This window comes from Aphidius gifuensis, linkage group LG4 (assembly GCF_014905175.1).
Source record: "Aphidius gifuensis isolate YNYX2018 linkage group LG4, ASM1490517v1, whole genome shotgun sequence".
NCBI classification, from domain to species: domain Eukaryota; kingdom Metazoa; phylum Arthropoda; class Insecta; order Hymenoptera; family Braconidae; genus Aphidius; species Aphidius gifuensis.
In genome coordinates this window covers 448,530-474,629 of record NC_057791.1, presented here as the reverse complement: position 1 = coordinate 474,629, position 26,100 = coordinate 448,530, and the positions used below count along the sequence as shown (strand labels likewise).

The 26,100-nt window shown below is 23.7% G+C and overlaps 1 protein-coding gene across 1 annotated transcript; it reads left to right on the top strand.

Moving 5' to 3' along the window:
* Positions 1-82: 82 nt before the first annotated feature.
* LOC122854190 (syndecan-like) lies at positions 83-26,100 on the top strand. Its single transcript, XM_044154637.1, has 4 exons — positions 83-410; positions 23,150-23,330; positions 23,763-24,107; positions 24,199-26,100. Exons 1-4 carry the CDS (start codon positions 330-332, stop codon positions 24,378-24,380), a joined length of 789 nt encoding a protein of 262 aa, XP_044010572.1. The 5' UTR covers positions 83-329; the 3' UTR covers positions 24,381-26,100.

Genomic DNA, 26,100 nt, shown 5'->3' with positions numbered 1-26,100 from the left:
TCTCGCGTTTCCCATTTCTCTCTTGGAAAAAAGAGAGAGGAGAGAGAGAGGAAAATGCCAACGATTGTAGCGCCATCGTTTATTCAGTGTCTCACGAATCATCGATCAGTGTAGTGTGTTTGTTCGCGTTGTTGCTCCAAAAGAGATAATTTTTTTAATATTTATTTAATTATTAATAATTTCATTTAAAAATAAATGTTGTAATAAATATTATATAATATTTAAATAAAGTGTATTATTTGGCCTCGTGTTTGAGGTCTCTTTGGTGATTGATTTAAGGAGATTTTTTTTTTATTTTTTTTTATTTTATTTAAAATAAACACGCAAGGATGCAGCCGAGGATATACTACTGTATTTTTGCTTGTGCAGCCGTCATCTTCGTCGGGTGTAATGCTGCCGCTTTAAATGAGGTAAATTAAATACAAAAAAATTAAAAAAATAAAAATTTATTTATCTATCTAAATTTAATCATGCCAAAATTTTACTCCAAAAAATAAAAAAATTGCTCCAAAATTAAATAATAAATTGTTTAAATATATTTTTGTGAAATTTAAATAATTATCATATATTATTTATAAAAACACTTTACTCAATTTTTTTAAATCACCTTCGACACTCAAGTAGATAAGCCTTAAATAATTTTTCTACTAAAAAACACCCATATGGATTTATCTCTATATTTATTATTTTTTTATCCAATTTGACATTTTAAATATAAATTTAAATAATCACAAAATTATTAATACATATATTTATTTCACAATAAATATTGTCAAGTATTTTAAAATAAAAAAAGAAACAAGTAAACTTTTGTTGAGTCTATTTGATAATGAGGTCGAAATTAAATTTCATAAAAAACATAAAAATATGTTTTTTAAATTATATATTATAAAAATAGTTAAAATGCATTTTAACAAGAGTGTGGGTGGATTAGGGGGGTGTGTGTGTGTCTATGTCTCTGTGGCTGCAGCCAAAAAATATATAAATCAAGAGGGGAACTTTACCTATATTTAAGAATTTACTATAGTTTGTGTTACACTGTGTTTATAATAGAAAAAAAAAAAAAAAAAAAAATATTAAAAGGGCTTGGCTAAATTTGCCAGTGTGCCTCTGATGTATTCCTCTTTATTTTTTAAGAAAAATTTACACCCCTCGGGGGTTTTTTTCTAACGGCAATTCAAATTCAAACACATGGTACATTTTTTTTGCTCAAATAATCATTCCCCTCAAAAGCTAAAATTTACAAAGAAAAAATCTAAAATAATGACTTGAATTGTTGGACAGAGTTTTGTTATATCATCCCCTTCAATTTTTCAAAAAATAAAATACATACAGTCAATAATAGAGAGAGGCAAAATGTATTGAAGTATTTTATTTTTTTTTCTGCATTTTATGTCATTTTATTTATTAAATTCTCTAGAGTGTCGTTACCAACACACCAACTGTATCTATATTTATTTATTTATTAATATATAACTTGGTTTTTCTCTTTTCCATTCAAGAAAATAATATTATCTCGATTATTTTACGATACCAGTGTCTGTGTGTGAGTGGGTTTTAATAAATAATTTAAAACCGGTTAAACACACTCGCATAATATTTGAATGAATTTAATATTAAAATGTGTGTGATCATATTGATACCAACAGATGTTTAGATTTGTATAAAGAATTTGATTTTCTAAATATAAAACCAAGTCAATTTTCGAATAAAAAAAAAAAAATAATCAAATATCAAACAATTTATATAAGTATATTTGTTTTTGATGAAAAGAAAAATATTTAGTTTAAATGACCCACATGGTTATTTATAAAAAATCATAATTAAATTTTCCATTTAAAATTATATTTAGTATTGCTATTAATATTACAAGTCAATTTAATATTCATAAATGTCAAAGAAAATTTTATTTTTCATTTTCATAGAGATCAAGATTCATCAGAATCTCCTGTCACGTTCAGTTGGCCAATATGCAGATATAAATTAATTTGCATGTATTTGTGTGTGGCAGATGTGCATTGTACATTTTATACACACACACAGATAGATAGACATTATATGTATATGTCTGTGTATGGATTTTAAAGCACCAACATAAATTTACGTTTATGCTCACTTATCCATTCTCTGGCCATTTTACTGTATACCAATTTTTATTTAAATGACTATTTTCAAGTACACTCAATTGTACATTTTTATACATTTAAAAAAAAATCATTTGACATATTTGCATTGTTTAATTAAAAATATAATAATAATTTATTATTGAATTTCGAAAAAAGTAAATTTTATCTAGATGCAATTTAAAGTTGTATGATTTTGAGATCATCATCTCTATATTTGGCATAAAATAGTCTGCATTTATCTTTTTATGTACAAAGACTCTATCAATAATGCCAAGATTTTAGTCATCTTCAAATTTTATATATATAATAGAAGAAGTGGTGGTAGTAGTAAAAGTCGTTAATGTTACAAAAAGTTAAATCAAGTATATATGTACTATATACAATGTAGACTTTCCTGATAATTTCCGATTTTATCGGTTGGTTCGGTAACGCCCGATCATTGTTCCCCTCCTATTTTATTTTTTTTATTTTTTATTTAAACTTTTCTTATTCTATGTGATGGTGATGGTATAACGATTTTCAAGAATTCTTGACTATTTGATTGTTATCTGTAAGCTTCTAAAAATGTTTGAGCAATTTTCAAAATTCATTTTTATATTGCATGCTTGGTTGTTGAAACTTTTGTTGTGATATATTTTTTATAAAAATTTTTAATTAATTAATTTTATTATATTGTGGTTGTTTGATAATTTGTCGCTTGAAAAGTTGGCTTCTATGGTTGAATTGGGCTTAATAATGAAGCCAGTATATATAAGATTCTTGAGAGTTTGGTTCTCGTAAATTTTGTGGTATTCGATAAAGTGTTAATAGGGGTGAAAGGCCAGGGGAGAAGCCTTTGGGCTATCTCTTGTGGTATTATTGATGAGAATGAGTTGACGATGATGCCTGAGACTTGCCAGACATAAATTAGTTTCACAATAGTATTATCTATGTAGTGTATACTATTGACAAAACTTTATTACATAAAAAAATATAAATATAAAATCGGGGAAAAATAATTTTAAAAATAATTAATCATCATTATCTCGCTTGAATATGATTTCATTTTTTTTTTTTATAATTATCTTGACTGGGAATAACCGACTTAATTATAAAATATACTGATTAAAAATTTTTTCGTTATTACTCAATTATCTATAAAAAATCAGACAATTTATATATTCATTTTATGATTTATTTAAAAATTCTCTGTTCAACCATCTTTTCTTGTTTACATATTGGAATAAATATACAGCTTGGTAATGAAACACTTGTTTGCAGTGTCGACCAAAAGAAAAAAATTATAAAATAAATATTTTTCTTGAATTAAAAAATATTTAAGTTATAGTATAAATTAAAATCACTGAACAAACAAATGCTGATGGAATTTAAGTGATTTTTTTTTTTATATTGTCTTGTTGAATAAATATATTTCGAGTTATTCAAATATATCGCGCATTGAAAGAGAAAAATGTTCATTTTATTTGTTTGAAAAATTATCATATTGTCTCTTAAAAATTATGTAAAATTTATATTTTTTATTACACTAGTCAAAGATGCTTTTGCTAAAACTGGCTTATTACTTTTGAGTTTTTCTCGAAGAAGAGTTTATACGTGGTTCCCAATGACGACACACACCACCAAGTCCACAAAAAGTTTCATCCATTTCTAGTATGTAACTCCCTCAAGCAAATTTTTTTTTATTATTTTTTTACTATACCAACATAGCAGCAAATGCACAGGTAGTTTTTTTCAAGTTTTTTACTTAAAATTACCATATGCCTGACAAAAGATGAAGAAAAAAAAAATTGTTTTTCGAGTTTTAAATAAAAGACTGGTTTATATATGAAAAATAGTTGTTGCAATGTTATGTAAGTTTTAAAAAATAATAAGGATAATATTTTTATGATAAATTTCTTTTTAAAATATTTATTCGTCAATTAATTTTTGATTAAAATTAAAAATTCATGTAAATATATGTTGGAGTAATCTGTACTTGTACAGTTGAATAATATTTGTATGTCATGATTTTGCCAATAAAGTGATACTAAAATTTCAAATTGTCTCATAATTATAAATGTATAACGCATTTATAATTTCCACGAATATTCCTGGCATAATTGAAGTGTAAATTATTGATATTAATCATTCTAAATAAGCATCAAAGTGTTCTAAATATAATTAATTTACAATCCAATTAATTTTACTCGAAAATAATGATGACAAACATTTACAAAAAATCAATTAAAATTATATTTTTACTCCAATACATATATTGACAATTATTTTAATTAATTAAAAGATCAGATATTCATTTTAAAATCTAAATATATATTAGGTTTTTTTAAGTAACAAAATGATGAAACAAAAAAGCTATATTGAAAGATTTTAGTCGTCAATAAAAAAGGCCCACACACGTTAGAAAATATTGCGTAAACACATTAACCACACCAGAATTTACTGATCATGAAAAAAAAATTAAATATTGTAAATGTTTGTTTCGCAGTAATGCATTGAAAAACTTGTATAATAAATTAAAAATACACGCAATTTTTAATATAAAAATTTCAACAATTTTCTAAACAATCTCAAATAATTATTCACATAGAATGAAAGTAATAGTGTAATGTCAACATATTACCGTTGCTTTTGTGAATTTTTTTCAATTTTTTTATTCGAAATTCTTTTGTCGTTTATACTGTACACACATATATAGCAAAGAATTAATTAATTCCGGTTAACATCCGGAGAATAAAGCGAGAATAAAAAATAGAAAAATAAAAAAACTAATATCAAGAGAGCAGAGACTACTAGCCGACATTGTTCCTTGACTCTTGGCTTTATAGCATGTGTGTGTGAATATGATATTCTTTTTTGAAATGGTAGCTTACAAGCCGACAACCCTTTGGCTCCCTCGAATTAACCAAAGCCGACATATATTTAAAGAAATTATATTTTACAATATTAAAGGGATATTATTCATGTACACACACACACACACATTTAGAGTACTCGAAATTTATATATATTATATGTATTTTGGCTCATTGTATATATTATTTTCGTGCAATATCATGTTAATATTTTAACAAAGATAAAAAATATTTAAATTATTTCGTTTGGTCATTTTGAAGAATATATTTCAAGTGAATAATATATTCTCGACAAATTTAAATTGATTTTATTTATGCTTCATTTTAATATTCGCGAGTAATTTTATTTTTTATTTTTTTAAATTTAAATTATTTATTTAATTATTGGTTTGAATATTCAATTATTGGAAATTATTATTTTTTAAAAAATTGATTCTAAATGCTTTGTTTCAATATTTTAAATTAATTTTATTTTTAAAAAGTAAAAATTTTTTACATCAATTAAATCAATTAATTTAAAATTTGTAAAATTATTTAAAACAACATTATTATATTTATTTTTTATAGAATTTTTCAATGCTTCAAATATATCCAACACACTGAACAACTCTTAATGACAAAATAAAATTTAAATACTTTTAATTACTGCGTATTTAATTAATGAATATATATTGTAATTAAATTTATATTTTTTAATTATCTTTATGAGTTAAAAATTAATTCTTTGGCTCGTTCAATCGTGTATATACATAATACCAATTTATTTTTTTTTTTTTAACAACAAATGATCCAAAGAAAGTCTGACGTTTAATGACTCGAGTCAGGGATGGAAAAGACAAGACACCATTCAAGAAAAAAATAATTTAAAAAAATAAAATAATAAAAAACACAAGGGTCCCGTTCATCGGATATATCTCCCGAGATGGCAATAGAACTCACTTTAACTCTGCTCAACAAAAAAATAAAAATAAAAAAAAAACAAATAATAATTATAAATAAAAGAGTTGAAAAATAAAAAGAGTCCAGTTTGTTGCACATACACACACATTCTTCCAAGTGTCAATATATAAACCAATACACGAAATGAAAAAAAAAATATAAAAAATAAAAAAACACGTGCCGGAAATCTCTCTCATCCTCTTTTTAATTTTTTTATATTTTTTTTCTCATTTCGATCTTGCCAAGTTGTATTATTTCATCGAAAAAAAAATATATTTCAAGTATATATATTGGCATTTGGGGTGATTCAATCGAATTTGCTTAATCGTCAGAATAAGTACTCAATAATAAATATCGATTGATGCCCTCCTTATTGATTATCTCTTTTTTCTTCCATTTAGTCTATAATTAAATTTTATTATCATGTCGAAAATATATTTATGAAATGAACAATAAAAATATATAAATAAAATTTCAAAAGGTGTATATATAATATTTAATTACCTGGAAATATATAATTTATATTTACAAATAATTAAAATTCAATTGTTAAATAATTAATAGACGTAAATTTATTTGGTTAAAATATAAATAAATTGACAAATTTTGGATTAAATCGGATAGAAAGTCTATTGTTTCATCAATTGAATGAAAAAAAAAAAAAATAACAATTGTATTGATAAAAATAAAATTTATTCGTGCACATGCAACTAAGTTTTTCTCAAGTTGAAAAAAACTAGTTGCCAAAAAAAATAAAATTATGTATTGATTGATAAACGTGAGTGGAATAAATTGGCTATGCTCGGACTAGCATCACTTAAACCTTCAAATATTTTTTGTATAATTTTCATTTTTAAAAAAAATTTAAAGACACAATACGCATATTGACCATTAGTTTGTTTTTTTTTATATATATAAAATTTAAATTTATTGATAAAAAAAATTCTTGAATGCTGATTTTTTATTTTTTATTTTCAAAACTAAATTTAAGCATCATGTGAATCTTGACCCTTGGGGTTATCGAGTTTAACCCCATTTGTATTTTTCAATTCACCAAGAATTTTTCTATCGGGTTATAAACTTGTTCTTTCGAATATCAAATTATTTTTCATAAAAATATTTATGATAAAATATCTCGGGTAACAATGAGGAGTCAAAAATCATAAATTATATATCAATTACAATCAGTTGTAACTAAAGATCCTACTCAGAATGTATTGCCACAGCCAATTAAAATTATAAATTATCAACAAGTTAAAAAATAAAATATTTAAAATATTGATAAGCCATTCCGACATATAAACACATTTAAATTTAAAATATTTCTCCTTTTTTTTTTTTTTTATTAAAATAAATCAAACACGAAACGATTAAATGCTTGAAATTTTTGATAAATTAATTTACACATTGTAATTTCATAAAAATAATATTGCTATTTATATATGAAAATAACAAAAATTCTTTTAAATATTTTCATCAACACAATGCTAATTTTGAGTTGAGCAATTTATAATTATATTTTTTTCATGAATAAAAATTTAAGCAATATAAATGTCAAAAGATATTTTTAAAAGTGAAATAGTTTAAATTTAATTAAAAAATTATATTTGGAGCAAAATATATTGATAATAAAATTTTATATGATATGTCTTTGTCTGGTTGATGCTGAGTTTGTGGCGCCGATTTGCCGGGACCATTTACGAGTGTATAATACATACACCTTAACACAAACCGGTCCTAGGTAGACTAACTCATCTGTAAGCAACAACACACAAGATGCTGATGGTGCACATATATGTTTATGTATCTCAACACACACTGCATCATCGACAAGGAAAATCTAGTAAAATATTTTCTCTTGTGTGTTGTTGTTGGATCAGACATGCTAGCTATTCTTGAAAATTATTTGAAATACAACAAACTCAATGCAGTGTTGCTATTCCAACTCCGAAAAAATATAATTTTAATTTCTGCCATAAATTAAATTGTAAATTACTTAATTTTATTTTATGTGCATTTAATTTTAATGAAGAAGAAACAATAATATCAATGAATCACAATAAATTATTGACGTCATTTGTGTTTAATCATCATCAACAACATTAAAATCAATGACAAACGTGTTTTTTTATATTTTTCATAGAAAAAAAAATATATCAACGTTCACTTTGATTTATAAAAATTATGTAAATAATTTAAAAACACTGCAATAACAAATCAATTAAATTATTTTAAATACATAACCATAACAGGATAAATTATTTTTTTTTTTTTAATGTCACATTAATTTATTGATTAATAAATATCATCAAAATATAATAATAAAATTTTAAAATGTATAGGTGGGTAAATATATATCCAGCTGCTGCTGGTGTGGGTAGAAATTGAAAATGAAAAAAAATGAATGCAATTACCCTGGAGGCAGGTGACCCACCTTATTTTAAAAGTGTGTGGGATTTTAGAGAGTACACCAACAGCCAACATAAAAATCTATCAGAAAAATATTTTAAAACAAAAAAAAAAGAAAGTAATAAATATTATAATATAGTTTGGTTTATAGAAAAAAAAAAAAATTGTTGATAAATATTTTAAAGCTCAATACAATGTGGTCAGTGTGGAGGTAGTTGGCCTTTCTCTGTCGTCTATTTTTTTTTTTTTATTTTTTATTTATTTAGTTTGATTATTTTTCCTACTTTTTGTTGGCTCGGTTATATATTTTGCCCCGTTAGATATTATTATACAGTACCCATCGATTCTACATTTTTTTTTCTTCTTTACTTTTTTTTTTTTCATATATCATCGACAATTTTTGTCCTCAATTTCCATTACATTAATTCCGTGATTTTTCAAGAGACCATATCTGTCAAAATACTCTCAATGCTAATTTTCTTTTTATCAACTATTTAAAATTAACATTTTGTAAAATCATCGTATTATTTTTTTTTTCATTTTAATTTAATTTAAAGACTTGATAAAATTTATTTTCTATATAGAGAGAAAAATAAAATTTCTTCAAATCCAGATGATGAAAAAGTTTTTTCATTGAGATTGAGAGGAAAAAAAATTGTTGAGATAAGATTTATAAAGTTCGATAACAACGACAGTTTACTTTTTATATGAAAATTTATCATCCATCTTGTGTGCAGTATTATATAGAAAAACTTGTCAATTAATTATTAAAAACAAAAAAAAAAACACAAGAAAGTTTTGAGTTTAACATGTGGGCAACATAATATCCACCCACAATAATTTACAGATAACATAATATATTTAAATGATTATTCATTTCTCTTTGAAGTTAAATTTCTTTGATGGAAAAAAAAAGCTAAAACAATATCCCTCTTCCCACTTGTGTGAAAAATATATATAAATTTGTTGATTTTTTTTTTAAATATAATTTTATATTTTCTTGGACAAATCCATCAAGAGTATTTATTCCCTCTCGAGGACGTCCAGAAATATATCCGTTAAATGTATCGGTGCATTAAACGTCATGAGGATAGTTTTAAATCTGAGTTTGTTAACAGAGAATATGTAAATTTGTGCCAGCACACGCGTTTCCTGTCGTCTCTCATGTTTGCACTGTGTTTCCGGATGAACACTGTAAAATCCACTTCTATCTCATCATCATCATGACAATACAGCCATGGACTCATTTTATTTCATTCAAATATTATATATAAATTACACCTGCATATGTATATATTGTGATTTTAATTAATTTTCAATCATCCATCGATTGACACAATTTATTTTAAATATATTTATATTTCTTTCTCTAAATAATATTTAATATTTAATATTTCATTTGTATATAATTAAATTATTAAAAAATACAAAATTTATCATTGAAAAAATAATTAAAAAAATATTCAAGTCTTTTGAAAAAATTAACAATGTAATAATTTGATAATAACTTGATCAATTTGTTTTATTTTACTTAATTAACTCAATTAATTTATAATAATAATTTTATAAAATTATTTCAAGAGATAATATGATGATATTTGTCGGAAACTTTGACCCATCTTTTATTGACAATTGGAAAAAAATTTTTGTAAATTATCCTCGCGTCAGTGTTTGACGTCAATATGTGTGTGATTAAATACAAAAATCCCCTTCAAGTTTAAACACATAAGCAAGGTCATATTTTCAAAGTGTAAAAACTTGGCAAACCGGAAATTATAAATTACTAAATTACTCAATAATTTTTAACATTAATAAATGGAATTTTTATTGAATAATTTTCCAAAAAAAAAAAACATTTAATATATAATAAATATGACCTCTAGAAAATTTATAAAAATAAATCATTACAAAATAATAATCAGCAATTCTTCTGGAAGAATTGCTGATAATTTTTTATTTTTATTTTTCATTCAAGGTTGCAATTAAATCAATAAATAAATTTAGTAAAAAAAAAAGTAAAAAAATTCGAGTGCAGACAGAGTGAAGTGGATGTTTTTTTTTTTTTTTTAAACAATTGTTTTTATTTTACTAAACCAATTAGTGGATATAAAATTATATAGAGTTGTTAAATCACGAAAGAACGAACGGATACATTCATTGAATCAAATGAGATGAAATTACTATTTACTCAATGATCTGTCAAGATGCAACACTAAATTCAACTTGATAAATTTGTTTATCTCACACTGTGTATAAACTTGAAATAAAAAATTATATTTTTATCATGTTTTTAAATAAATTTGAAGGGTATCATGTTGATGATAATTGAATGCATAGAATTTTGGCAAAAAAAAAAAATTCTTCGTCCAGGGAAAAAAAATGATTTAATTTTCGAAAATACATATTTCATTTTTTAAATATTTATAAATATATAAAATTGTAAATGGATATATCAACTGGGGAATTTAAAGATGCTAATATTGTATATCAAAAAAAATAAATAAATAAACTATTTTTATACGATTTTTTTCATGTCCCTGAAATTGGCAGACGAATGGATATTTTTTTTTTTTTATTTCATTTTATTAACTTATTTTTAGCTTCATGTTATCACAAAAATAAAAAAATAAATCTCTCACTTTTCGCATTTTCTTTGGTGTTATATATATAAAATAAAAAGATGGCTGGCTTGACGATTCTGAAAGTGGACTTGTCGATGGCGCCTCCTATATACTACTCAGCTATATTCAAGATTCAACTAAGGCGCTTCGGATTTTGTGTTATCAAGATGCCACCTTATCTATTGCAAGCACCAAGCACACAATATTCTTTTGAAAATATCTTGATTATTATTTTTTTTAAATCAACTTATTGTGTGTTGAATAAAAAATTCATTTTCTTTATGTAAAACATCAAAAGAAAATCAAAGAAATTTAAAATTCAAACTAGACCAACTTGAGATTTTAGGGAAAAAAATTATCTAAATATTTTTTTAATCACGTAATCATATTTTTAAATATTATATAATAAATTTATATGAAGCATATTTAATTAGCCCATTTATACGTTTTTCAAAAATTTAAAAATCCATTGTCCAGGATTGGACAATGAAATTTTACAAAAGGAACAACGGCCACTCTTGACAGTGAGTGTTCGATGGTCGTTTATGATATTTGTCTGTTAAAAACTTTGCTTCAAACTCGAGGATCCTTATTTTTCTATTTGTCCTTTAAAAAGCGTAGAAAAATATTTTTTCTTTTATAAAAACCTTGCTTTATTCTGGATTTTTTTTACCTGAATTTTTTTTTTTAAAACCACTCTCATCCTGGTTATTCTCTTCATTGAAAAATCACCAGGGGTCAAATTTTCTGTACCTGTCTTTGACCTGACGAAATTCCAGTTTACTAGATTTTTTTTTTTTTTCGTTTTTCTCTGAATATAATACATAATTCTGTTGACTTTTCTTTGGCACATTTCTTTTTGTCGAATTTTTTTTTACAGTATACTGAAAAGTAAGTCGAGTGGATCATTGAATTTTTGTGAAATAATTTTATTAATATATACTTATTATTTGTTTATAATAAATATATTTAAAAAAAAAAAATCTTTTCACTTGGCAATGATCCAGATGATTTACTTGCAGTGATTAATTCATCAATCCAATTTAGAAGAAAAAAAATCATAACAAAACCGCAATTTCAATTACAGAAAATTCAAAGCCTCCATGTTGAATTTTTTTTCATCAATTTCTTTCAACTTTTATTCCATGTTTCAACGAAATACATGAAATGCAGATCGGATCATAAATGAATAAAAAAAAAACATATATATTTTTAAATCAGAGAATATTTTTTTTTCTCATTTTCTCTTCGATCAAAACTGTCATGTTTTTTTTTTTGTACTCCTCGAAAATAATTTTAGTTATTATATTTTTTTATTCATCCATTGGACAATAAACTATTTGGTAAATGTAGAAATTGATATTTCTATCAGACATGGTTTTATTGATAAAATCAATCATAAATATTTTATTATACTCCGAGTATTATTATTTTGTAAAATTGCATCAACAAAATAATAATAATAATAATACTTGAATAATTAAATTAATTAAATAATGTAATTAAATACTAAACAATGTATATTTAATTTTTTATGTTACAGGTAAGCTGAATTGATTGGAGAGAATGAAAATTTCAAATTGAAAATTGAATATACATAATATTGATTGAGTAAGATAAAATATTTACAAAATGAGATTAATAGAGTATCAGCATTAAAACATCCTGTTCTACAAAACCCCCTACATGTCTAGATAATAGTTATAAAAAATAATAAATAAATAAAGAAGCCCCTGTAGAGTACAAAACCAACACAAAGTCTCGTGGTTAAAGTATATAACTAAAGCCGGCTGAGCTCAAAAATGAATGGTAACTTCTAGGAGGATTTTCAGGAAGCAAAAATAAAATATATAAAATAAACCAATGGTCTCTTTACCTACATTTTAATATATTTTACAGATTTATAAAATAAATCCCCGAGAAAAAAAGCATTACGTTGCGAGGCTATATATTTTAATTTATCAATATTCAATTTTATATATTTTTATTATTAATAGTTTCTATATATAAATATCTAGATATTATTTCATTAACTTTTTTTTTTTTTTTGTCTAGTGTATTGTTACATGTCTCATCACTCGCTATTGAATATATATATATTTTTTATCGTTTTGTTTTTCACGGAAATCAATACTAAAATTGAAGGAAGCAACGAGGAAATAGAGATAGAATTTTTTTTCTTTTTTAATAGGGCTGTCAAATAGGCAAACGATGTTTCTGTCATTCGAGAAGATTTTTTTTTTTTAAATTTTATATTGTTTTTCATGTTTCTTTGCAAAAAAAATACATAAAATAGTTCAATAACCTGATTTTTCTCTGGATTGTAAATCACGCACGTAAAGAAAATTTGATTTTTATATATAAAAAATAATAATATTGAATATTTAAATACAACACGTGTGTTTTCGTTAAGAAAAGCTATATAAAAAACATATATAATATTTTAATTAAAGCCATGATTTTAATTACAAAAGGTGAAGAAAATTAATTCGCCAGACACCACGACTTCCGTTTCCGTTGGTAAACAAACCGCGTTAGTTAAACACATTTCTCTCTTTTTTAAAAAAATAAAAATTATATATATTAATCCTTTGACTCTGCATAATAGTATTTTTTTTTTTTTATTTACACACCTCGATTAATTCTTTCGCGTCTTTGCGTCATTCTCACCTAACCAGAGAGACTCTGCACAACGACGACATCACTTGAATTTATTAATTATTATTTTACTAAAATTATTATTATTATATTTCAACTCCCAATATATCATACGCCCTCTTGGTCTTTTGTCTCACACGAGGTCATTATTTATTTACACCCTAGATTTTTTAATTTAATTAATTTTAATTAAACAATAGAAAATTTTATAAATCTCGTAATGCTAAAACACATGTACAAGCTTTATTTATTTATTTGGTTTCTATTAACTATATAGATATACAAAAAATTATTTAGCTTCAACTTGCTATGAGCTTTTTATTTTTTATTTATTTTTTTTTTTTTTCTTTGCAAGCATACTCGCACTTTCTCATGCGCTAAATCCCTCAATAGCAAAACACAACGAATCGACCCAATAGGTAGCAGCAATAAGTACACCCCCATCTTTTATTATTATTATATATTATTTTTTTTTTTTTCTCTACAATGTAGGTTTATATATTTTATAGTGTCTATTTTTATCAGGGGCAAATATTGTCTATAGACTTTGCTCAGCATTTATTCAAAGTGTAACACACAGCAGCCGGTACAAGGCCCATATTTACCCTCTTTCTTTATTCAAATCAATATCATCTGACCTACAACCGAGAGATTAAATAATAACAATTTGTATAAAAAAAAAAAACAAAAGCTTTAAATAAATTTCTATATTAAAAAACAAATACTCTCTCTAATGGTTATTTTTTTATTTTCATTTTAAACAAATAGATGGAATAAATTCTAAATAAAATGTATATAAACACAATTAATTTTAATATAAGCTACGTACTTTTTATTTTAAAAGTGTGCATATAAAAGTAATGAAAAAATAATATTTAGATTGATTCATTTATATATTTATTTACTACTCTTTATTTAAAATTTATGTTTTTAATTTACTCAATTTTTTTTTAATCGTTCGGCTGGTTTTTTTATTAATAATAATTTTTTTTTTTTATCAAGTTTATAATAGATGGATATTGTGGTAAGATGGGAAATTTTATTTTTATGATTATTGGGTCAATATTGTTGATAATAATAGAATATGTTAAAGTGATAAAGTTTTAGTTGAAAATATTTTTTATAATATTCGATAAATATTTAAACAGATTTTAAAATATTATTTTTTATTTTTAATTTAAAAAATTTACTTGTTAAATTGCGAAATAAATTAAATTTAAAAAACAAAATGATGGAAAAAAATATAATTAGTTTAAAATTTTTTTACGTTAAATAAATTCCTTTTAATTTAAAACTTTTTTAATATTCAATTATTATTTAATTATTTTTAAAATATATCATATACCAAAGATAAAATTTTTTCATTGTTTAAAAGCTATCATCTACAGAATTCTACTTGAGTAAAAGAAAAAAAAACATTTCTTTTTCTTCAATTGCTTCGTGATATTTATTTTCTTATATAGTTTAATTAAAAAAATTAATAAATCATAATAATAAGAAAAAAAAGCTTCCACGATAACGATGATTGATTTTAGCCAAAGTTTTAAATGAAAAAAAAAATACTAAATAAATATTGGAAAACTTGTAGAATATCGAGAGAAAGGTAATCAATTTTTTGATACACTTGAATCATTTTTATTTTAAAATAAAGAATTTTTTTTCTATTATCTATAATGTCAAGATAAAAAGTTAAAAAAATTACGAGACATTTTTAAATGAATTTTTCAAGTATACAAAAAAAAATAAATAATAAATATTATGCTATTTTAAAATGAATGAAATTGAAACGAAAAAAAATAAAATATATAAATAATGAAGGAAAAGTTAATGTGTAAGATAAAAAATTATACTCGTTATTATTTAATTTTTTTTTTCTTCTATATCTCGACAAACTTTTATAGTCAATGTTTAAAGAATAATAAGAAAAATATAAAAAATATATATATAAAACCGGACGGACGTGGAGAAAAATATAATTGCAGCTAGATGCGACATTTCAACTTTTTTATTTGTTCTTTTTTACAATTATTATTATGTTTTTTATTGTAATTTCCCTTCCATTTCCCAGATAATCGAAAAAAAAAAAAAAAAAAATGATATATAATAAAACTCATCGTTGAGAGAGGATTAACGGTATGAAAAATAGAAGAGTAGCAATTCTTGAAAATTTTCAAAGAAACTTTTTCAATTTTAAAATTAATATTACGAAAGAAAAAAATAAAATTACATACGCAAAATTATACAACTTGAATTAGCGTTAAATGAAAGATTAAAAAATATGTGTATTTTAATTATATCAAGGTAGTTTATCATTTTAAAATAAAAAAAATAGCCAGTAACAAGATTGATCCTGTGGAAGATGAATAAATTACTCAAGGCATTTCATAAATCGAAAGGAATTTAATTACAACTCACGACTTGACTCAACACTTGATAGTAAACTCTTGATATTTTTTATTTATGTCGATAAATTTTGATGCATTTTGTGCCAAACAAATATATACTTTTTTTTTTTTCTATTTTAAATTGTCGAAATGCTTTTTTCGAAATTTATATTTCGATAAAGCTGATAGAAACACCCCCAATTTTTTTCTCTGTTAATCCTAAAAATCCAAAACAATATAAAAAATATATCATCAAAATATGATTTTATCAAATAATATCCTGTCATTTTTTAATTAAAAAAAAAGAAAAAAAAATCGTAAAAGCTTGATTAAAATCTTCATTACAAAATTCCAGTATAACAAAACAAAAAAAAAAAAGAAAAATAGCAATGTATATAATTATGTTATAAATCCTTCATTACACGTGTATATTAAATTGCAAAAAAAATAAATAAATAAATAAATTATAACAGTGATAATGGGGCAGAACATCATGACACGTTACGTGAAGAATTTAATCTGACCCACTTGCAATTTAAAAAAAAAAAAAACAGTGGCACTTGTTTTAAACTTCCATAGTTCAAAAAATTTATCTCTTTTATTATTTTTATCATAATTTTTAAAATTTGAAAAACAAATTTACATTAAATTCATTCATTAGACTTAACTTTTATACATAAAAATAAAAACATCTCGTAAAATAATTTTATATATATTTGCTGGTTTATATTTAAGAGGGATATATAAACAAAAAAAAAAAAAAATAATAAATATTAAATTGGCGTAGTAGAAAAACAAGACTAGGATAAAAAGTGTCCAACATTTTGTTGGTAAAATATAAACATAATGTCGTCTTTGTCGTTGTCGTAATCTCAAGATACATTGGGGACATGATGAGACACCTTGGGCATATCACTTTTCACGAAAATGCAATGTACGAGATGATGTTAGATTGATTCAGACATAATAACATTTTCAAAACTGAATTATTTTTGCTAATACCTATAATTATTAATTAATTAACATGGAAATTTACCTTTTCAAAATTTTAAATAATTTTTTCAAATAATTAATTTCATTAATATATTCTTTTGAAGTTTATTTTCATGATGATGATTAATATATATTTTTTAATTAATTTATAATTGCCATGAGAGACATAAAAATTCAAAGAATTTATATATTTAATTTTGTTGAAAATTACATTATTTACATATTGAATTTTTATTTAACCAATAATTGATAAAATTGCCAATTGAATTTGATGCATTTTCACTGAGTATACTTTAACCAATGAAGAATGTAAAAAATCCATTTGAAAGAGTATATAAATGATGGTGAAAAGAGAGCTGACTATTGAAAAAAAAATATATATATGTAGTATGATTTTCCGTCGATCGACAGTGGACAGCTGTCGCCGGTTTAAAATATATAACGCCGGAAGAGAATAGTGTGACGAATCGAATAGAGGAACAAGGAAAGACACCACCGGAAATGAGATGCTCGTCCTTTCGGTTGCCCAGAATCCAAAAAGACCCAAAATTTATATACGAAATAGAAAAAAACATTATAATAAATTTTATAAAATTTCTTTTTTTTTTTATAAATCATATTTTTTATATATATTTTAAACGTCAATATAACGGATGAAGAAAAAACCCACACAATTTATGATTAATGATTCAAAAAATCAGTATAAAATAAATTGCTATAAACTGTCATAAAAAAAAATATACACGACACAAAAATTACATTAGACTTTATAAAATTATATTTAAAAAATAGAAAAAAAATTTATAACAAATTTACCGATATAAAAATTCGGGGGATGAGAATTTACCGGGTAAAATAATTACATTGATTTTGTCAATATTGAAAGGAAATTAAAATTATTACTGCAGGTAAATAATATAAAAACAAAAAAAAAAAAAGCAGCAAAGTTTCAACTTATATATGTAAATTAAATTGACGTATATATATTTTAAATCTTGAAAGCGAGGAGAAAAAGGTTGACAATAAACTTGAAAGCCAAAAAAATAAAAAAAATACTTGCTTTCATTTCTTCAAGTAGAAAATACTCTTCATCTCAAAAAAATAAAAGAAAATACAAAATTGGATTAACAATTTGATTAAAGCTCCAACCAATGTCTATGATTTTTTTTTTTTTAAAAAACAAGTTTCAATAAGGTGTATAAAATTCAATTAAACAGGTACTTGACAAAACAACTTGATTAAATTATATTTTTTAATTTTTAAACTCAGCTGTTGTTTAAATATAATTTTAATAGATAAATTTTATATATATATAAAGGCCAGTATCATCTGGCAAATGACAAGAAAGCACATATATATTTATTTAAGTGAAGAAGAAAGGAGCAAAAAGCAGCGCGGACTATGTACGACCCTTGTATTGATTCACAAACCTCCCCTATTTTAGCTGCTTTCTCTTTACCCCTTGGCAACTTTCCCGCAACCTCTTTATATATATATATTTCTCTCTCATTTTATCTTCTATTCACGCGAATCTATAGCATTTTTACATGTGCGATGAAATGAAAAAAAAAAAATTATAAAAAACCTATACATACATTTTTATTTCTACCCCTAGACTACTATATATTTTTTTTTTTTTTTTTTGTATATTTATTTAATTTATTTAATGACAAAAAATACTATACTGTTTTTTTTAAGAAAATTACTTTAAAGTCTCTCATTCATACAAGTGAAATTTAAACTTTAAACTATGCTTGTTGTTTTTAATGCAAATTTATTCGATTGTACACGCAGGGGGTATAGTTGGTGCTTCCGTTTAACGAGTTAACGAGTTGCTTTTACCTTGAGAATATTATTATCTCTTTTTTTTAAAAAACAAAAATAATAATAATAAAAAAGTTGTTTAATGTATTTTGTTGTTAATCATATTAAACATTATTTTTGAAATTCGAAAGAATAGGAAATTTTTAATATATATTAAAGCGCGAAAATTGAATTGAAATAATTGAAATAACTTGAAGACTTGAAGAAGCTGGTATATATATTATTTGAAAATTCCAGGTTTAAATTTACATGAGATGATTTACGTGTCTAGTCTTTAGTCTGTATTGAACTTTATCTTGACTCGGCTATTATATTATTTTTTTTGTTCAAATATACAAAAGAGTATTTGTACGTGTGTATTTTGTCGCTGTTTTTTTTTAATTGAACTTTATAAAAATATATAACAAACAATTGGTTGCGAAGAATTTTTTAATATGAAAAATAAATAGTTTATAGAGCTGTTGGCAAACGATCACAAACATTTGGCGCAATTAAGGTCAATTGAGAGGAAGGATGGAGGTGTCATTCGAACGGGCCAATATCGCAAAATAAAATATTTAAAAAACTGTTATTAAATTGACAAAAAGAAATCACAATAATAATAATAATAACGAGCCACAGAAAAAATATTTAAAAAACAATAAAAAAAATTAATTAGTTTGAAATGATAATTTTAATATTAAATTTGTTTTTCATCTTTTTTTTCTCGTGACATTTGACTTTAGCAAGAAATTTACAAAGTTGATCGATAATTCAAGCAAACCCTGAACCGATATAATATCTTGCCAATTACAAATGTCCAAGACATTTTCAAGCACCGCAGAATTTCAAAGATTTACCACCCAATCAAGCTCTTCTTCTCCCCTGTCAGTTAAATCAAATTCAATTTGACTGTATTAAATATTTCATCGTTGATTTTAACAAACTATACATACAGACACTTTGTATTTTCAATTGAACGAAATATTTCATCTTTAATTACAAAATAAATGAACAAGTGAATGAATTATTTAAATATTAATAAAATAATAAGCACAGTTTTCAACTTGACAATAAAAAAATAGTAAATTTAAATAAAACAAATAATAAATTGTTTAAAAGTTGAAATGAAATCAAAGTCATGATGAAAAATTTAAAAAATAAATGAAAAAAAAGATCTCGCAAAAGAAAAAAAAATATATCAAATAAAAGTACAATATATTTATCAAAGAAAGCTATACTGTTAGTTTAAGTTTATATATAAGGGTTGTGTTTTTTTACTATATATTTTATTTTTTTCATCATAAAGTTTTTCAAGTATATTCCCAGCTTGTTTGATTAATATAAAAGTGCCACTTGTATGTATATATATATTTTTTAATAATAATCCATTGTCTTGAATTAATTTTCAATGCTCAAAGAAATTGCATGTTTACAACAATTGTTTTATAACAACCCTCAAGACATGTACACACCCCATTGGACTTTGACAAAATACACTATGTTCAATGTATACATACTACCACTACCATTGAATATAACAAGATTTACTTAACAATCAAAAACTTTGTATGTCAGAATATGCCAGAAAATCATTAGCCAATTAAACATAGTGTCAAAATATAATTTATATTTAAATATTCGTCAATTTTTAAATTTAATAAATATAAATTGAAAAATAATTTTAAATCCATGCGAGGATTATGTTTGTCGGGTATTCACATCACTATCAATATTTTACATGACTACACCCTATCACATTGTTGCTAATAATAACAAAAAAAAAATCATTTAAATCCTCTTTAATATTATTTCAAAGTTTTATTTAAAAAATAAATTTTTTTCAAATTTTTCCATGATGATAAAAAATAATTCTTTTGTCTCCAAAGTTTCAAGATTAAATGGACATGTATAGCTTGCTTTTCTTTTTTTCTTAATGTATTTTTTTTTTTAGAAAACTTTCGAAATAAGTATATATGAAAATTCTTGAGTTGGAAATCAAAAAACAAAAAAGAAAAATAAAAGTTGCGCCTAGTTTTTTTCACGTCCCTGTCATAAAAGAGAGAGAAAATTATAGAGAGAAAGAAAATTCTGTCTTTCTGCAAAGTAGGGATGAAATTTTCCATCTACATGCTATGCCCCTAGTGGTGAAAATACGTACTATCGACGTCCAGTCACCCCCTGGCCTAAAAACTCGAAGCACCTTATCCCAATAAATTTTTACAAGCTTAAAATATATATCTCGTCTCCATTGTTAACTATCAAATAAAATATAATAATTAATTAAATTTATCAATTAATAATCAATAGTCTAGTTAAGCATTTATCCAGTTTTTTTGCCTCATTGAATATTAATTAAATCATCAACTTGTGATAGTATAAATTTTCCATCAAAAAATTTTGTGTTTAAGGTAAGAAAAACAAATAAATATTTTTCAAAATAAGCTACTGTTTTTCTAATTGTTTACATGAAAATATTATCAATTTATTTTCTTAAAAATATAGAAATTATATAATTTTTTTTTCGTGCCAGGATATATAGAAAAAAAAATAAAATAGCTGCATTGTTTCGCAATGAAACATCAATATTCGCGCTCGCGCAGTTTTTTCTTAATAAAATGAATTTTTAAACTAAATAATTGAAATATTTTTAATTTAAATAATAGGGTAAATTTTTTTTTAATAAATGAGAATATTTTATTTCAATATTAATTAATATATTAATTTAATTTTCAATATTTGTTTGTTTTTATTTGGTTTGTTTTTTAGGAGTGTCCTGCGTCGTGTCAACACGCAGGTCAGTTCGATATCTAGATATTCCCAGATATCAGCTGTTTCAAGTTATTAAAATAAACATTTAAAAAAATTAATAATTATAAAATTATATATTGGTATATTGATTATTAATTTTATTATTTCGAGGAATTTTATTGTCGTTTTTTTTCTGGTTAAAAGTTTAAGTTGATTTTATGGCTGATAAAAGTGCAGTGGATTTAATATGAATTTTTTTTTTTTTGGATATAAAAAGGGTCAAATTTTATCGAGGGGAAATTGTGATGATAAATCTTCTCAAGAGATGAAATAAAAAAATAAATTTTAATAAAGACTTTCTTTCGGCTAAGTCGAGCAAAAAAGTAGAGGCTATTTGAAAATTTAATATTAAAATTTAAAGATTTTTTTGGAGTAAAAATGACAATTTGTCAGTAAAAAATAAATAAAAAAATTAACTTTGTATGAATGTAATTGTTCTTTTTTTAAAAAAAAAAAAAAAATACTCAATTTCTTTACTAACACAAATTTTAAACAACAAAAAACATATGTATAGATTCTTATAACTTGTCCTACTAACACATATTTTGGTTGTTGTTTATTTACATCGTTGAAAAAAAAAAAAAAAAAAAAAAACGACAACAGCAACAAAATAAAGCGGTCAAGTGTTTTGAAAACACAGCCCTAATGATTGTCACGATTTTTTTTTTTTTTTTTATTAATTTCTAATTTTTTTGGAGTATATTAAAATTGTCATTGATTATTGAGCTTGATTATTAATTAAAACAATAAATATTGATTACCAATAATCAATAAAAATCATCGTTGATTGATTGAATCAAAAAATTTAATTGAAAAAATTAAAAAAAATGATTTTTTTTTGGGGGGCAATTGTCCGATTCTTGACGCCATTTTGTCAATGAATAAAAAAAAAAATTAATAATTTTTTTAACAATAAATTGTTGATAAATAATAACTTAACACTAAATAAAACTCGAAATATTTAGAAAAACACAATAGAAAAACTCTGAAATCAAAACCATGCAAGATTTAATGAAAAAAAAATAAAAAATAAAAAAAAAAAAATTGCCTCAATGACGAACCGGCGAATATTTGTTCAACATCATTTTTATAAATTAATAAAATAAATCCACACTCAAATATCATAAACATTATTATAAACATTACCAAGTCAGCTCAATTATTCAGCTCAGGTTTATATTATCATCTCAGGTTTATTATCAGGAAAATATATTTGGAGCACAAAAAACACACAAAAAAAAAAAACACTAACGATCCTACTCCGATAAAAGTTGCGAAAAAACTGACCAACGCTCCCCCGCAGTGCCCTTTTGCCACCAAGCCATAAAAAAAAAAAAACCCAAAAAAAAAAAAAAAACAATAACAAAATGGCCATAAATAAATAATTTGGCGCGTATTTTTAATTTAATTTAATGACTATAATTATTATTATTGAAAAAAAATTTAAATAATTAAAAAAAAATAACAATTGAATAATTTATATTGTTAATTAATAACAATTATTATTATTATTATTTAATTAATAAAATTGTTTTTTTTTCCTGTAATTATAGAAACAGTCAAATTTGAAAGATAATAAACAATCAGGGAACTACGATTCCGTTGATGATTTATATCTGGATGATCAAGACGGTTTGGATGGATCTGGTCAAGTAGGTGGTGAAGTACGTGACGATTTAGAGGCATCAGGAAGTGGTTTTGGACCAGACGACGAGGACGGTGACGGTGGTCGAGGTAAACATAACCTTTATTAATAAATAATTAATTAAATAAATAATACATTTAATTGGTTTGGTATTTTATTGATTTATCTATATATTGTTATCTATATATTGTTGAATGATGAAAATGTGCTAGCTATTGATTGATTCTCTCTGATGATTTTGTCTGACCAAATATATAAATTAAAAACATCAACAACATTCAGGATATTGGCAAATGTTTAATATTCAAAATTTCATAATGACACTTGATGACATAAATAATAATAAACATGGTGCATCTTGTTGCTTCAATAATAACACAATTATAATGAAAATAAAACGGATGCACAGCCAAATTGTAATTAACAGTCATTTGCAAATAACATAATATTATTTAGCACATTGGCTTTTACACAACGGAAATGAATATCATTAAATAATAATTGATTATTTAAATTTACAGATTATCCAACTAATACTGTTGGTGGTGGTAGTGGTGGTACTGATGGTGATGGTAATGGTGGAAATGGTGCTGCTGGTAAGAGCAAAGTAAACTCAACACCAAAAACAACAGATTCAATTTACGTAGTGGATCCACTCAACAAAGGTTATCCAACACGTATAGATCCACCACCAAAACGACCAGTAGACGAGGACGATAACGATTCAAAATTACCTGGTGGTGGTGGTGATATTGATGGTAATAAAATCAGTGAAGAAGCTACCAATATTGGCGTTAGTTTAGACGACAAACGTCCAGCAATGGAACATGCTAGTTCATTTTTTGCACAACCAGGTGTTCTTGCTGGTAATAAAAATTATTTAATTAACATTTATATATTATACAACATTAACAACAATTTGTCATTTTTAATATTTTTATATTGTTATTTTTTTAGCTGTTATTGGAGGTGCAGTTGTTGGTTTACTATGTGCAATACTCGTTGTAATGTTTATCGTATACAGAATGCGTAAAAAAGATGAAGGTTCATATGCACTTGATGAACCAAGAAGATCACCAGCTGCAGCATCATATCCAAAACCTGGTGCACCACATCACAATCGTGAATTTTACGCTTGAAGGAATTAATCATAAATAATTTTAATTAAACAAAAAAAAAACAAAACAAAAAATTCATTAATTAGATTATCATCTTCATCATCATCAACATCATTATCATCACCATCGTCATCATCTTCATCATCGTTGTCATTATCTTCTACACGGTTTTTATGTGTGTGCCAAATTGTTGGCAGTTTAATAAAAACCGATTATATTTGACCGATTGAAGACACAATGATAAAGTTAATAAGCAACAGCAACAGCAACAACAACAACAACAAAAACAAATACATTATGCTGGAAACAAGCAAAGCAACACGTGAAATATAAAAGTTGATATCGTGAGAATTAAAATATAATAGCTATTGGAATTTTAAATATCGCTGTCAAATATTTAATTAAATTTATTGACATGTATCCAAAGACGAGGAAATCTTTTCTTTTTTTTTCTTGTTCAATTTAATTAATATTATTATTTCGATTTTTATGAGTCAAAAAAATAAAAGTGCATTCATACAAATGCACTTTGTATTTTAATGATATTATAAATCATTTTTTATACAATCATCATAACTTTTTATAAAAGTTATTGAATTTATAAATATATATATTTAGCAAAAGGCAAATTCCTCGTCTTGAAAATATGACATTTAGCGATATTGTTATAAATAAATTCCAAATGCATTTGTACGAGTGATAGAAAAAAAAAATGAAAAAAAGAAAAAAAAAAATATGCGTGTTGATATATAGTATGATTGTGTGTAATTTGTGTATAGGACTGAGAGAAAATTATTGTGAAAATCAACTGAAAGAAGAAATTTTTTAAATTATATTTTAATGGATTTTTTTAATTATTGTTTTTCTTTTCGTGGCGAATAGAAAAAAAATTATGAACAAAGGGCTGACGAATCCTCTTGTTTATTGAGCGATAATATATAATAATAAATAATAATAAATATTAATAATAGATAACAGTATATTTGATTGTTTAATAAAATATAAATAAAATTAAAAAAAAAAAAAAAAAAAAAGTCATTTTCCATTTTTTCAAACTTTTTAATAATCACATTTTGTCACATTATCTTGATGATGAGATTTTAACAAAATATTGAGTTTGAATAAGGGAATGATAAATCATTTTTAAAAAGCTTAATTATTCCAGCTAATAATTAATAACTATTATTTATTATTTTAATTAGTTAACGAGCTAATTTTGATAATTTTTTTCGGTTTCAAAAAAGTATAAAATTCGTTGCTGGAATTTTAGGTGTAAAAAAAAAAATTTATGTGTAATCGCACACGAGTCTTGACAGACTTGAAATTAAAAAATATAAATTTGCCATATGAATTAATAATAAATTAAAAAATCAATAATTATGTATACTCAAAATGCCGGAGAATTTTTTTTGTTTAAATTGGAGAAAAATAATTTAGCACTATGATCTTTGTTAAATGTTATACGTCCATTGGAATATTTTATAAACAATCAATTTAATTTTTAAAAAAAATGTAATTGACAAAAATTTTAAAACGTCCATTAAGACATTTTAATTATTGCAAAAAAAGAAAAAAAAATCATTATTTATTCTTCGGCTATTTGTTAATAAATATTATTTATTATTTTATAAAAAAAAAAAAAATATTTCTTGCATTTTTCTTTATTTACCAGTGTAATCGATAAACCAATTATCGAATTTTAAAAAAATATAATATAACAAAAAAAAAAGAAAATAAACCA